The sequence below is a fragment of the Balaenoptera physalus genome, assembly GCF_965194825.1.
Source record: "Balaenoptera physalus genome assembly, chromosome: 11".
NCBI lineage: Eukaryota > Metazoa > Chordata > Mammalia > Artiodactyla > Balaenopteridae > Balaenoptera > Balaenoptera physalus.
In genome coordinates, this window is record NC_138896.1 from 10,463,219 (window position 1) to 10,479,150 (window position 15,932).

At 48.5% G+C, this 15,932-nt stretch overlaps 2 protein-coding genes across 3 annotated transcripts in view; both read right to left on the reverse strand.

Annotated features, from left to right (window-relative positions):
- The window catches only part of TBC1D7 (TBC1 domain family member 7), a 151,153-nt gene extending 136,201 nt beyond the window's left edge, over positions 1 to 14,952 (reverse strand). The window contains exon 1 of the mRNA XM_082413414.1: positions 14,822 to 14,952. The gene's annotated coding sequence lies outside the window, so the exon portion shown is untranslated. The remainder of the gene's footprint in view (positions 1 to 14,821) is intronic.
- GFOD1 (Gfo/Idh/MocA-like oxidoreductase domain containing 1) overlaps positions 1 to 15,760 on the reverse strand; it is a 108,727-nt gene extending 92,967 nt beyond the window's left edge. Inside the window, exon 1 of one of the 2 annotated variants that reach the window (XM_082413347.1) lies at positions 14,822 to 15,760. In XM_082413347.1, the coding sequence (XP_082269473.1) occupies positions 14,822 to 15,074 (253 nt within the window). In that variant the 5' untranslated portion in view covers positions 15,075 to 15,760. Of the gene's footprint in view, positions 1 to 14,231; positions 14,429 to 14,821 lie in introns of those variants that run through there. The other variant, XM_082413351.1, reaches the window with a different exon arrangement.
- Positions 15,761 to 15,932: the final 172 nt, after the last annotated feature.

Genomic DNA, 15,932 nt, shown 5'->3' on the forward strand with positions numbered 1-15,932 from the left:
TCAGGCAGTCCTACGTCAAATTCTGATTCCACTTCTCCTTAGCTGGGTGAACCTGACAAAATACCCTGTTTCACAGGATCTAAGCCACCACTGCTAAGACCTATGATGATTTTACTTACTACCAAGAAAGAAAAGCCACTGCCAATTAAACTACGACCTGACATCGATTATAAGTCAGGTCCCTATTTTAGATGTTGAAGTGTGAAAAAAAAAAATGTGTCTTAGAATCAATGATTGTGACATTTAACCTCTCTCCAATTAAACTTCTCACTTGTAAGATGGAGACGCTAAATGCCCACCGTGAAGCTTGGTTGTGAGGTGGGAATGAGGTGACACGTGTGCCTGACTCTGGACCTGGTATGAAGTACTCAGTAAAATGTTAGTTCCTCTTCTCATTCCAAAAGGGATGGGTAGGTTCTAGAGAGATTATAAGTTCTTTTCAGAATAGTTATCATATCTTATATGTCTTTGACCTCTTCTCACCCCCAATGACCAAGAACAATGCCACACACATTGTAGGCACTTAATAAATGGATTGTGAATACAAGTGTTGAACTAGTTTGAAAACTGATAAATACCCACTCAGGGAACCCCTGTTGGAGGGTGTGACCCCTGCAATCCCACTGGCTCCCCCAGCACCTGGAGGTGATGAGCACACCTGGCCGTGTCATCCTGGGTCACAGGGGCTGGAAAGGAGAAAAGCAAATGCCAGGTGCTTGGGTGCACAATCCCCGTGGAACCCCCCCACGGGCAGGCTGTGGACGGCGGCCCACTGCACTGGGGTCAGCACCCGTGGCTACGTCTCAGGTCCACAGACAAACGCGGCATTGTGGTACCCACAGGCCTCGCGGGGAAAGCCGGGCTGCCTCTGTGCCCTCGACATGAGCGGCTGTGCATACTAAGTCAGACAGGCTATGTCCCCAGGGGCTCTAAACCTGTCCCCAGGACTCCCTGAGAGCAACACTGTGCCATGTACACAAATGTCCCATGTGGGTGGTGCTGGAAGGAACAAAAGTTCAAACAAGCAGAATCGTGTGGCATTGGTTTCTTTTTCCCCAAAATGTTTACACCTGCTGCTTTTTTCTCCTCTGGTGCCCCAGCTCTACTGGAAAAGGAGGAGAGGCAGAGCAGAGAAAAAAAATCTCATTTTCCACCACCCACTTTCGATTATTCATAGTCTCGTAGGAGATGAGAGCGCTGCCAGTGACAAATTTAAATGACAAGTCTTCTAAAATCCTGACGTTGCCCTTGACTTCAGTCAAGATACATTCCGCGGGAGGCATGTGTGTGCTCACACCCTCACAAAGGCACTCACCGCTCCCTCCAAGCTCCAATTAGCTGGAATTTCACAGACCCGATTCCCTAAGGAACACTCACACAGATGGGTATTGCTTTCACAAAGTTAATGGGACTTGAAGGGGAAAAAAAGCAATAATAATTACCAAAATAGTAATTACCTATTCGCTGAGGCTTCATGCTTGAGTGCCTGTGTAGCCTTTCCCCTGGCAGGAAGGGAGGACGGAGGGAGGGGAGAGGAGGAATTGAGTCAGAACATTCATTTCCCCCAGAGCTGCAGAGCGTTGGCCACGGAGAGGGGAGGCAGGCGGTATTCTCCCCCCATGCCCAGGCCCCAGAACCGGCAGGAAGTGTCCTCTTGGGTTCTCTCGAGATTAAGGGGCCTGGATCTAGTCCCTTCCCCCACTACCCCCAGGTGCAGACTCTTAAGTCCTTTGGCTTCTCTGTGCTTTGGGCTCTACATTGGCCAAAAGCAAGGAAAACCTCAGGGGGTTGCTGAGAGGCTAAGGAAGCATCTCTAGCGAGAGAAGCTGCATTCCTGACCTGGCATCACTCAGCCTCATCTGTGCCACCTGCTACCCAAAGCCCCTGGGAGGACCCCAAGGTGGGGCATAGTGTCACTTATCTGGTTGTGCGTTCCCGACATTTAAAGGGGATTTTAGGAGACTTTCCACAGCACTTCTCCTTCTTATTAGTAAGAGTCCTTGCTAATAAATAGGGAAAGTGGTACCTACACGTCATTAAACATCCACTAACTACTTACGAGTCTCCAATAACCCACACTATGGACTCCCTAGGATCCCAATCCTGGAAAAAAAGGAAACACACCCAAAAGTTTGGATTTCTCAAAACTCCCTGTTTACATCAAGCATAAACGGCTGCTTTGTTCACAGCCGAACCCCCAGCCTAGGGATGAGGGCTGTCCAATAGAAGTTTCTACAATGATGGAAACGTTCTATGCTGCAGTGTCCAGTATGGTAGCCTCCAGCCGGCCACATGTGGTTTTCGAGCACCTGAAATGTGGCTAGGGCAACTGAGGACCCGGATTCTTTCTTTTATTTAGTTTTAATTTATGTAAATTCATAGAGCCACGTATGGTTAGTCACTACTGTATTGCAAAGCATAGATCTAGAGAGTGCCTGGTATACAGCTGGCGCTCAGTGAAGATCTGTTCAAGGGAAGAATGAATGGACGGAAGCTCACCATAGTAAGTCCTGATTAAGCAGGATTCCCATGTTTTTTCTTGTTTTCTTGTTTTTTTTAAACATTTTTTTATTTATTTTTGGCTGCGTTGGGTCTTCATTGCTGTGCGTGGGCTTTCTCTAATTTTGGCAAGCAGGGGCTACTCTTCGTTGTGATGCACGGGTTTCTCGTTGTAGTGGCCTCTCTTGTTGTGGAGCACGGGCTCTAGAGCTCAGGCTCAGTAGCTGTGGCGCACGGGCTTAGTTGCTCCACAGCATGTGGAATCTTCCTAGACCAGGGCTTGAACCCGTGTTCCCTGCACTGGCAGGCGGATTCTTAACCACTGCGCCACCAGGGAAGTCCCCCCATGTTTTTTGAGCACTCACTTTAAACAGATCCCTGTTTATGTCTACAACCTTCTGAGTTAGGCATGTTTATTATCTCTGTTTTACACATAAAGAAACAGAGGCTCAGGAGAGTTAAGTGGAGGACTCCCAGCCACGCAGAATGTGGCCAGGCCGAGACTCAACGCCAGGCCACAGGACGGGGCAGCCTCTTAAAACCAGTCAACTTTCCCCTGATGACAAAAGCATCTGGATACCTGACTTTACTTTCTACAGATGACAACAAATTCAACATTTTTTTGGAAACCTGGAAAAGGAAAGAACTTTTCCTTATGAAATACGGCAATGAGTACGCAGCGTGTCACGGGTGGGGATCTTCTGAGAGCCCAGCCAGCGCTCTCACCTAGCAAGGCCCTGTTAACTGACTCCGGGTCCCAAGTCAAGAACTAACTATACATCCCGCCGCCGGGGCCGCTCCCTGAAACCATCTCCCACGCGGCGGTCTCCTCTGCCGAAGCTTCCAGGTCATCATCTCCACGAGCTCTCGCCTCCTAATGCTGCCGAGCACGTCCACCTCTCATGCACTGAGTGTCCTTCTCCAAGGAGAGTCCTTCACCCCTTCTCACACGGTGACTCCCAGCCCCAGCCCGCCTTGCCCCTTGGACCACAAGGGCCTCGACCGTGTAACAGAAAGACGCCCACCGTCCGCCACAGCACAAAACCAGAACCTGAGCACGACCTACAGTGGTCGACTGCAGGAAACGTAATTTTTCCTCAGAGTGCTGCTACAGGGCCAGGTGGTTCCCTGAAGAGGATTTTACATCATAGAGGCTCCTACAACTCCCTTTCAGTTATTTAAATCCGACCCCCGCTTCTTGGTCCCCTATAAGCCCCACCTCCTCCAAAGGTTCTTCCCAAACCCTTCAGCCCTCAGGAATTCCTCTGTCCTCAGCTCTCAGGCAACATCCATTATCTGCAAGGCCACCTCCTCAGGGACCCAGGCTGCCTGAGGGGACGGGCGCTGGGGACCAGTGTGGCCTTTTCTCACAGGTGTTGTGCATTTTAGCTCTAACCTCAAACTCAAGCTCCTCCCTCATCAAACCAAAAGCTCATCAGTGAACCTGGGCCAGCCCTTCTAGAGGACAACATGGCAATACTTCACCCCCCTATTAGAGGAAGCCCCTTCCAAGTCTCACTCTGTTGCATCTCCCATTCCATCCACACAGCACTTTTTATGAAGAGAATTCTGTTCAAACATTTTCTCTACTTTTCCCCTTTGTTCTAGCACCTTTTTACAGACTGGCACTGTCAAGCTACCCGGGTGGCCAACCCTTAACCCAATACTGATATTTTGGGGTTACTCAACTGCCTTAAGCAAACACTTCCTGCCATTGCAGTATAACGATTCATACTGTACTTAATCATATGTTTTGTTGCATTGCTGTGTGCTTGCGTACGCTTATCTTCTCTCAAGAACAAAGGCCATTCTTTAAAGGCCATTAAAGAAAAATAAATGAAGAAAAAAAAAAAAGAGAGAGAGAAACACTCTCCAGACACTGGACAAAATAAGTAATTGAAAGGTCCTAGAGCACTTCTGAAAATCTTCACATTGGGAATGTCCCTCAAAGGGTGTTCTGTATCTCATCAGGGCCCAGGGCAACGCGGGAGGGCTAGTCGTCAGAATCCGCTCACATGATTGTCTCGCTCTTTTAAATAGTGAACCATTTCAATGACTATTTGGCAAAGCTCATTTCACTTGGGTTGGAGAATTAGTTCAGCTGTATCTAGTTCCAAAATCAAAAGTAGAGAGAAGTCTTTAAAACCCCCCAAAAACCTACCCCTAACTTAACAACGTAACAAAATCGTAAAACCACTGCTTCTAACTCAATAACAAGATGACAAACAACCCCATTTAAAAATGGTCAAGAGATTTGAATAGACATTTCACCAAGGAAGATATATGACTGGCTAATAAGCACATGAAAAGGTGCCCGACATTATTAGTCATTAGGAAACACAAATCAAAATCATAATGAGATACCCCTATGCACTATCTATAATGGCTATAAGCAGGAAGACTGACAATATCAAGTGTGGGTGATGATGTAGAGAAATCAGAATTCCCTACCTAGCCAGTAGGAATAGAAAGTGGTACAGCTGCTTTGGAAAAGTTTGGCAGTTTCTTAAAAAATTAAATATACATACTATATAACCCATCAATGTCACTCCTAGATATCTGTTCAAAAGAAATGAAAACATGGGTCTACAAAAGACTTGTATGCAAATGTTCACAGCAGCATTATTCACAATAGCTAAAAACTGGAAACAATACAAATACCCATTGAATGGTGAATGGATAAACAAAATGTGTTCTATCCATACAATGGAATATCACTTGGCAATAAAAAAAGAATAAACTTCTGATACATGCAACAACACAGTCGAACATCGAAAACATGCTAGGTGAAAGAAGCCAGACTTAAAAGACTACATATTCTATGACTCCATTTATATGAAATTGCTAGGAAAGGCAAAATGTTAGAAACAAAAAGCAGGTCAGTGGTTGCCTGGGGCTAGGAGTGAGAACAGGGATTGGCCAAAAACAAGCATGAGGAGACTTTTGGAGATGTTGGAAGTATTCTAAAACTTTTTGTGGTGATACTTTCACAATCACATAAGTTTACTAAAAATCATGAAATCACTTACAGTGGGTAAATTTACGATATATAAAGCATATCTCAATTAAGCTGTTTTGTTTTGTTTTTTAAAAAGCAATGCTAAAGCTGCAAACCAACTTAATTTTGGGCTTCAAAACTACAGTTTCAGTTTATGGATATTATGCTAACTACAAGAGCATCTCAATACCCTAAGGGCTATTATAGTCGGAAATTGGAAATTTAAAAAACAATTCATGTCATTTTAATGTAAAGTCATTTTTCCAAGTTCTTTCATACTCATTAACAATTCTCAAGGAAACTCTAAACCCCAAGGCATTCCAGACTTGCCCAAACGTGAGAGACGAGCTCCCCCAAAGCCCTGTTGACAGGTGTAGAACCATCAGGGCGAGGGGTCAGCGTGGCTCTCAGCGGTGAATGTGGCTAAGTCTCTTCCCAACATTCCCTTTGGCTTGAGTCTGAAACAAAAAGAACCCCCCACCCCCCAGGTCTCCTGGCTTAGAGAACAATGTTCAGTGAGTGCTCTCCTAGGGGCCCACACCCATCAGCTGAGCTCCCCAGAGCTGCTTCTCCACCAACAAGTCTCTCCAAGCCCACGTCTGTGTGACGCGTCTGCCAGGTGTCTCACGGCCCAGCTTGCCTGGCCAGGTGGCCTTGATCCAGCCAAAATCTGTACTCGTCAGGATTCTCCAGAGAAACAGAACCAATAGGATATGTATACATAGAGAGGGGGGGTGGGGGTTATTTTTAAGGAATTGGCTCGTGCCGTGATGGGGCTCATGCCATGATGGGGACTGGCAATTTGCAGGACAGGCCAGCAGGCTGGAGACCCGGGAAGAGCTGACGTGGCAGTTTCCAGCAGAAAAGCAGCCTGAAAGCAGAAATCCTTCTTCCTCCGGGACCTCAGTCTTTCCTGGCTCCTTAGAGGTCCTAAGCTAATACTTGAACGCAAAGGGTCTCTGTCTCCTGGTGGTCCTCTGCTGGCACATGCCACACAGGAGGTGGCACTCAATAAGGCAGACGACCATTAAACTCCATGGAGTCGGTCACGTTTATCTGCTCTCCCATCACCGACTTGCAACATATGCACACCCTAAATTTAATAATCCTAACAAGGTTGGCATCATCTCATCATGACATATATTTTTCTCTCTGCTGTTTTACTACGGTCATTAGAAGAGCAGCAAAATGCCAAATGTGTATTTCACAAAGTAGACAAAGAACCTACGTAATCAAGAAATGTCCACATCTGTAAAGTCTTCACCCAAGTCTATGTTCTCATAATCAGCACCTTCGTGGAGCGTGGCCCAGCTCAGAATGACCACTCAATCCCTCCACCCCCACTGCCCTCCAGGAGAGTGGTCCCCCACATTGCGAGAGAATCTCCAAAAAGACTGAGCCGGGAGACAGCATCAGGCACAAGCAGGGACACCTGGGGGGGGAAGCAAGGCGAGGACTGCACTTTTCAGGTGGCTGAACCAGTAATATTTCTGTTTGGGAGCTACATGCGGACAGTGTTCTGCCCGTCACACGAGCCCAGGAAGCAGAGGAGGTTGCTCTGAAGAGGGACGGGTGACGAGGGCGACACATGGAGAGGAGCAGAACGCAAAATGGTAAAATTCCAGGAGCTCATGGTTTCCAGGTACTACTGAGACCCAGCTACATCCCGGCCCCGAGTTCCATGAGACAGCCCTGCATCCTTCCCACGGTGATGATAAAGCTTCACAGGAGGATGGTGAGTTCCTGGTAACACCATCAGCACTTTCTAGATCACGTATCTGGGAAGCAAGTACTAGATTTTCAGCCAAGACAGCACCTGAAGCTTGGCTTATGCATATTCCCTTTTTAAAATAAAAAAACTTTTAACTGTATTTTCTGAGTCTAGCAGAAAGGAATCGTCTCATCAGAAAAACGAGGGAAAATAAATCTTCAGAAGCACCATTTGGAATAGGCTAAATAACTGACCACAGTGGGAAGAAGCAGAACTGACATTTACTGAGTCTATGCAGACAACTAAAGGGGGGCCATGGACTAGGTCTTTATCTATTCCCCTCATTTTAACTGTCATATCAACTCTATATGATAGTATCTTTAGCTCCATTTTATTGATGAAAAAAAATGAGGCTCAGGAAGGACATTACCTCTCCCAAAGCCATACAGTTGTAAACTGCCAAATTTTCCCAGTTAGTTTTGTGTATCACCACATCTTAAATCATGATTGTCTTTGCTGGACCATGATTTCCCTGAATCAAAATATAGAACTAATTGCCTGTACATTACTTTCTCAATGAAACCCTTAAACCATGCTATTTATTTTCACTTTTTTTGTTGTTCTTTCCCAGTTTCAGGTATCAAAATGTCCAACTTCTTCATTTGGCTTCTCCCTTCTCCAATATAAACTTCTGCAAAATTGTACGTTTGCAAAACCAGATACCATGAACAAAATAATCACTCACCCGAGCCTAATTTCAATTAGATAAAATGAGGCTGGTGATGCTTGACTTTTCCTAACAGTAAATAGAGTCATTTCTTTCATTTACATAATGCGCCAGAGCTTCCTCAACTCTAAACCAAATCAGTAGACCGAAATCATTTCTCTCCACGTTCAGGGGTGGAAACTCAGAGAAAAATGCAATCACATTTACTACAGTCTTCAGACAGGCACAGATCGAGAACAGACTTGAAGGAAGAACAGGAAATGCAGGGTTTGCTGGAGTTTCAGATGGTGACTGTCAAGTCCAAATACACCATTTCGTTATCTGCAGCCCTATCTCTGCTAGTGTGGCAACCATGACCAGTGCGGCCCCGTTTCCTTCCCGCTCTCTCAGGCCTGTCCCAGCAGTCCTCCTCAACCTTGAGCAATTTGCTGACACTGTGAAGTAGGGCAGAAAAGGACATAGCACTCCCAGTCTGCAGCTAATGATGCCAAACAAGTTGGGGCAAGATCAGTGTGCAGCAAGGTCAAGGCTCACTGAAACTCTGCAGCCTTATTCACTATCCCCAAAGCGCCATCCATCCCCCAGAGAGGCTTTCCCAAGGGAGCCTGCACTACTATCTCCAAAAACCAGGGCAGGGACCATGAAAACAGATGTCGCCACATGACACACAAAGGCAACAGGTATTTTAACACAGCTCCCCTGCCAGGTGAACGACTCAAGGCCATGGATGTCTTCTTTTCCCAAAGGCAGAGAGCCATCACGCCTCTGTGTCTGGTTGCGGCAGCATCTAAACCACCTGAGAGCTGGATGGAAATTCTGAATCTCAGGTCCCACCCTGGAATCTGCATTTTGACAAGATCCCCAGGTAATGCAACCGCAAATTAAAGTTTGAGAGGTACCGTGCTATTGCATGCAGGACAAAAATGTTCTGTATTGATTGACACATCCTCTTGATAAGCCAAGCATTCGTTTATTCTATGAAAAGCATTCACTTGGCATTCAAGAAATATTTATAGGGCTTCCCTGGTGGCACAGTGGTTAAGAATCTGCCTGCCAATGCAGGGGACACGGGTTCGAGCCCTGGTCCGGGAAGATCCCACATGCCGCGGAGCAACTAAGCCCGTGTGCCACAACTACTGAGCCCGTGCTCTAGAGCCCACGAGCCACAACTACTGAGCCCACGTGCCACAACTACTGAAGCCCGTGCGCCTAGAGACCATGCTCCACAACGAGAAGCCACCGCAATGAGAAGCCTGCGCACCGCAATGAAGAGTAGCCCCCGCTCGCCGCAACTAGAGAAAGCCCACGTGCAGCAACGAAGACCCAATGCAGCCAAAAATAAAATAAATATATTTATTAAAAAAAAAAAAGAAAAAAAAAAAAAGAAATATTTATAGTGTGCCTATGAGGTGACTCAGTGCCTGGCACTGTCTAGGGGAGAAAAGGCAACTGGGTGAGCCAAGCAGACAAAGGCTCTACCCCCTCAAAGAACTTACATTCTAACTGGGGAGACAAATAACAAAGAGAAGAACAAGCAAACAAATGAAAGAGATTATCACCAACTGTGATAAAGAATTCACGTAGTCATTCTACGAGCACACGGGCGTGTGTGCAAAATGACATCTGCTCTCGATTATTCATTACAAGTTTGTATAAGCAAAAGGCTGGAAACAGGAGAAAATATGTGCAAACGAATCAACGGACAAAGGATTAATCTCCAAAATATATAAACAGCTCATGAAGCTCAATATTAAAAAAAACAAACAACCCAGTCAAAAAATGGGCAGAAGACCTAAATAGACATTTCTTCAAAGAAGACATACAGATGGCCAAGAGGCAAATGAAAAGCTGCTCAACATCAGTAATTATTAGAGAAATGCATATCAAAATTACAATGAGGTATCACCTCACACGGTTAGAATGGCCATCATCAGAAAATCTACAAACAATAAATGCTGGAGAGGGCGTGGAGAAAAGGGAACCCTCTTGCACTGTTGGTGGGAATGTAAATTGATACAGCCCCTATGGAGAACAGTCTGGAGGTTCCTTAAAAAAATAAATACAGAATTACCATATGACTCAGCAATCCCACTACTGGGCATATACCCAGAGAAAACCGTAATTCAAAAAGACACATGCACCCCAATGTTCACTGCAGCACTATTTACAATAGCCAGGTCATGGAAGCAACCTAAATGCCCATCAACAGACGAATGGATAAAGAAGATGTGGTACATAAACACAATGGAATATTATTCAGCCATAAAAAGGAACAAAATCAGGTCATTTGTAGAGATGTGGATGGACCTAGAGGCTGTCATACAGAGTGAAGTAAGTCAGAAAGAGAGAAACAAATACCGTATATTAATGCATATATGTGGAATCTAGAAAAATGGTACAGATGAACCGGTTTGCAAGGCAGAAATAGAGACACAGATGTAGAGAACAAATGTATGGACACCAAGCGGGGAAAGGGGGAGGGGACGTGGTGGGATGAACTGGGAGATTGGGATTGACATATATACACTAATATGTATAAAATAGATAACTAGTAAGAACTTGCTGTATAAAAAAATAAAATAAAACAAAAACAAAAGGTTGGAAACAACCTAAATGTTGAATAATAGGGAACTGTTTAAGTAAATTTTGGTTTATCCCATACAGTGAAATACTACGCAGCCAAAAATAGGAGCAAGGATACTTTTACATTCTGAGTTTTGAATATACATCTATGTGTATATATACACAAATTTTCAAGATCATATTGTTGCATGATGAAAGCAAAGTATATAACAGTAAGTATAAGATGTTACTAACTGTGTGAAAAATATTTTTCAAATTCTCAACACACATATTCACCAGTCCATACTTAGAAAAGTCATCAAAAGGAGACAAAAAAACTTACAACCGTGATTGCCTCCAGTTGAAGGATGGGGCTGGGGAACATTTCCTCTTCACTGTGTACTATTTCAAGCATGTTAGAGCACTTGAAACTTGTACCACGTGAATCTATAACCTATTTGTAATAACTAAATAAAATCTACTTTTTAAGCAAATGCATTAAAGTAAGTGCAAGAAAAGATGGAGGCACGCAGTGCTGAGACCACAGATGGGTATGGGGAGGGGGCGGGATTGAGGAAGGGGAAGGATTCCGGGAGGAGGTACCCCTGGGGCTGAGGCTGGATGAACAGGCATCCATCACACACACGAGGCAGAAGGGTACTCCTGACAGAGGCATGGACACACGGAGGAACAAGGGCCTTTCCAGGAAACACCTGCAGTTTGGTTTAGCTGAAGTGCGTGGGGTTCCAGAACCACCAGCAGGACATGAGGCTGGGCAGGCTCATCAGAGGCCAGGTCTTGCCGGTCATGCCGAGAAGCTGGGGCTTTTCCTAGAAGTGATGAAATGGGGGAGCAGTAATGTGATCAGGTTTGCAGTTCTTCACAGTAATTCTGGCAGCAGAGCGGAAGGTGGATAGAGGCGAGGGTGGTGAGGGGCAGACTGAAGCCTATTTCAGATGCGGTCAGGGCCTAGCTCCTTCTACGTAGGAAGCAATGATGCAGAAGAGGGAACAGATACAAGAGGGATGAGGGGTTGGCATCAACCAGATTTGGGAACTGATTCCATGAGTGGGGTAGACACACAACAAAGGATCCCTCCAACCATCTCACCTGGGCTGCCACTCTCTGAGAGAAGGAAGTGAGGCAAAGGAGCAAGTTTAGAGGATGGGGGAGGAAGCAATGACTTGGGGGGAGACACATGTCCTTGAGCAATTCAACTCCAGCCTCATCTGTAAGATGGGGCAAACAGCTACCTTAGAGGATTATTTTAGTCAAGAAATGAAACATTTGGGCTTCCCTGGTGGCGCAGTGGTCGAGAATCTGCCTCCCAATGCAGGGGACACGGGTTCAAGCCCTGGTCTGGGAAGATCCCACATGCCGCGGAGCAACTAGGCCCGTGAGCCACAACTACTGAGCCTGCGCGTCTGGAGCCTGTGCTCCGCAACAACAGAGGCCGCGATAGTGAGAGGCCCATGCACCGCGATGAAGAGTGGCCCCCGCTCGCTTCAACTAGAGAAAGCCCTCGCACAGAAACGAAGACCCAACACAGCAAAAATAAATAAATAAATAAATTTATTAAAAAAAAAAAAAAAGAAATGAAACATTTCATATAGAGCACTTACCACGTTGCACACAGCCGGTACATAACAAGAGGCAGCCCTGGATGCTGTAGAAATTATACATCGCAGAAAAGTCTCTCCAACAGAGAAATGCCTAGTTCGCTTAGAAAGGGATTTCAAGGAAATTTTTAGAAATCAAAGGAGGGTGTTGTGATTCAATTGACTGCAAGTTTTACGCCTCCATACTGGTCACAGCCCCTCACCTCGACAGGCCCATGACCAGTACGGATCCAGGGCCACAGATCTCTCACCACTGCTGGGCAAGCAACTCAAAGAAGGACAAGACGATGAGGCCAGGACTAGTCAAGGTTGGCTTGTTTCAATTCCAGGCAACCACTAATATCTACAAACCTCCAACGGCCAGACCGGCCCAATAACTGTTTGGGGTTTTTCACTTCCTGTGTCGTATGTGTTGAACCTCTAACTGTGACAGCACAGCACACCAAGATGACCGCCCCACCGGGTACTCGCAGGTACAATGGGAAGAAGAGCCACGTTTGGGGATTTTCCACTGAAGGTGAAGCCTGGAACAGCCTACGGTCCAGCCACATCTAAATCCAAAGCCTCCACATTTCCTACAAGCAGAGACTACCTCAGAATCAGGTAGTCTGATTACCTGTGAAATCAGGAATTAAAAAAAAATTACAAAGCCCAAGACTTAGCATGAAAATATGAACAAACCTCTATTCCTCAGTCATGATGATTAAACCAAGGCTATTTCTTATGCCTCTGACACTTGGTTTTGAAAAGGTAACCCACCTCAGTCTTGTCAAGGAAAAAAAAACTCATAGGGGTTTCTGAAAACAAGAACAGAAGAAGTATCTAGAAAGGTATAATTTGTGCCACTTCCCCCAAAGCCAGAGCCCCCAAATGCTTTCGTGGTTAAAGTACCAGAGATGGTCAGAAAACAGGAACATCCCTGTTTCCCAAATTGCCACCCTCCAGGAGACATGCTCTAGGGCTGCTCTGCGGGTCTGACCTGGAGGGCTGTGCTGGGGTGGGGGGGGGAATGTGACAACCAGGTCTTTCTGATGTGATAGGTCGTAAGTCCTCTAGCAGAGACCGGGCTCAAGACGGACCCGTCTTACAAGAGTTGCCCTCATAGATTTATGCTATAAGATGGTGATCATCTACTGAATATGCACAGATCCACTGTGAGCACAGAGGTAAGCTACTGAACGTATATATTCGATCAAACAGAAAAGAAATATTGGCCAGAACCTAATGACATTCCATTCAAGGCCAAAGAAAACAGGCAACAAAGGTCAGAAGCTTAATAACATTAACATGAAAACGGACAGCCTTGGACGGTCTCCTTAGGAATCTGTCGGATGTCCCATCCGAGTCAACAACAGAATGGCCTGATGCAAGTGGTTTTCTAGGGAGAAAGAGTTCAACATCCTGGTCATAGTTCTCGGAAGATAGAATTAAAATATACGTACATGTCACCTACCCTAAATCCATGCCTGTTTTTAAAAATAAAACATCCTTTCCAAGATTGCATAAATGACCCTTGGTTTCTGTTCCTTCCCAGTTCTTGCCTTCTAACTCTTTTGCCTTCTAAGCTTTGTCTCTTTCCTGGCCAACAAAAAATTCCAACTTCCAAGGGTGGGCAGCAACATTTTCTGGGGACCTAAGGAGTGAGCAGCCTTCCTGGTTCGTGTGAGGACCGCTGATGGACAAAACGTGCACTTCTTCCTCTGGGCACGGCAGGGACTCTGATACCCTGCTCTGAGATGGTCCAGTCGGCCTGGGTTAGGTGGGGGAACCCGACGGTGAAGGCTGGTAAGCTCACCCCCAACCGGCCTGTCACCAGGCCTAGGAACTATTCCTGTGGGGAATTAAGGTGGGACTATTGCATGCTTCCACGTGAAACTGGCAGCATGGGGCCTTTCCCCACACAAAGCATCCGTGCCTCTGGAACTACTGCTCTCATCCCCTAAAATTCTAAGATCATACTCCAAATCTGCGCGGAAGACAATTCTTGGGCTGCCACACTCGAAAGTTAACTCCCTCTGCTTTTATCAAATTAGTCTTTACTATCCTATGACCACCATCCCCCCCCGCCACGAAGACGTCCTAATAGATCCCCCGCCCCCATCCAACCACTCTCACCATCCTTGCTTTCAGCGAAGAGGAAATAATTCCAGCTAGTTGTCACATCTCTATAATCTCCCACTAAACTAACTCCCAGCAGGAAGAAAGAAACTATCCTAGCAGGGCGCCACAGCTGCTGACGGTCAGGCAGTCGATCGCCCCCAGGAAAACCCGAGACACGTGTGGGCCCTTTATTCCGGCGTTCCTGGGCGCGCACTCGCCTCTCGCAGGCGCGCACGCACGCACGCACACACTCGGGCACTGCACACTCAGCCGGCTACTTAGTTTTGTCTCCCTCAGAGCAGCCCGTCCCCAATCTTAAGAATTTCCTCAGCCTGGTCGACTTCCCCGGAACACACGCCGCCTCCTGCAGCCTGGGCGCCACGCGCGTGTGAAAGCGCGCCCAGGTGGTGGGGAAGCGTAGGTGTGGGGAAGGCCAGGGATGAGGAAGGAGAAAGCTCCGAGTGGGATGTGGGATCTCAGGTGCCCGGGTCGGCGTAGATGCCATGCAAGCTTCCGGGATGAAGAGAGGGCGAGAGGAGAAAAGCAGCAGGGGATGAAAGGAGCGAGGCTGGGGATGGGGTGGGGGAGGGGGAGGGGTCGCTCACCCAGGGTCTTGACTGCAATCTGCCTGGTGAGGGGCGGCGGCAGGTTGATGCACACCAAGTCCACGTCCTGATGCAGCAGCACCTCGTCAATGCGGCTGGTGTAGAAGGGGACGCTCATCTCCTTGGCCAGCTCCTCCGCTTCCTCCTGCGTGCGGCCCCAGAGCGCCTTCACCGCGAAGCCCTCGTCTTTCAGCAGCGGGATGATGACACGGGCCGTGAGGCTGGTGCCGAACACGCCCACCCCGGGAAGCATGGCTGCTCCGGCCCGCCTGGTTCTGCTTTTAGCTCGGATCTCCGGTCGAACACGCGCACGCACAGCCCTCTAGCCAGTCCCGCAGCCGGCTCGCCGCGGTGCGCCAGCCGCCGTGCACCGGGCCAGGCGTCCGGGTGCCCAGAGCGCACCGAGCCGCAGGCGGAGCAGGCTCGGGCGCCTCAGTACGGTGACTGCTGCAGTGTCCGCCACGCGGGGCTCCCGTCCTTCCCGGAGGCGGCGGCAGGGACCCCCCCGGAGCGCCCGAGGCCCCGAAGCCCCGCGGAGCCCGGGCTCAGGCGGCGTCCCCGCCGCAGCGCGGGCCGGCTGCGTGCGCCCCGCCGAGGTCGCTCCATGACCGGCTCATCCCCGCGCCCGCGCCGCCGCAGCCGGGACCGGCTCTCCCCCGCGTCGTTTCCGCAGCCTGCGAGTCGCACGCAGGAGCCTCGACACACTGCCAGAACCCGGACCGGCCGGGCTGCGGGGGTCCCCTTCCTCCCCGCCCGCCGCTCCGAATGAAATGCACCGGCGGCCAGCAGGAGGCCGGCTAAGCTGGAGGCTCGGAGGGCGCCGGGCGTGGGTCTGGAGCTGCAGCGCGGCGGCGGCGGCGGCCACGACCTGGGGCCAGCCTTCTCATTCTGCTGCCATGTTCGCTCGCCGCGCGGCTCGGGCGGCCTGGGCCCGGGGGCAGGCTAGGGCTCCGGGATCCCGCGGGAGGGCGGAGTTGGCGAGTTTGGCTGTCAGCGGCCGGGGGTTCCTGCCCCGCCCCCGCCGCAGCGCCGCGCGCCATTGGCCGCCGCGCGCCGCCCCCGCCCCCGCCGCCGCGGGCTCGGGGTGCACGCTGCGCCCGGGCCCAGAACA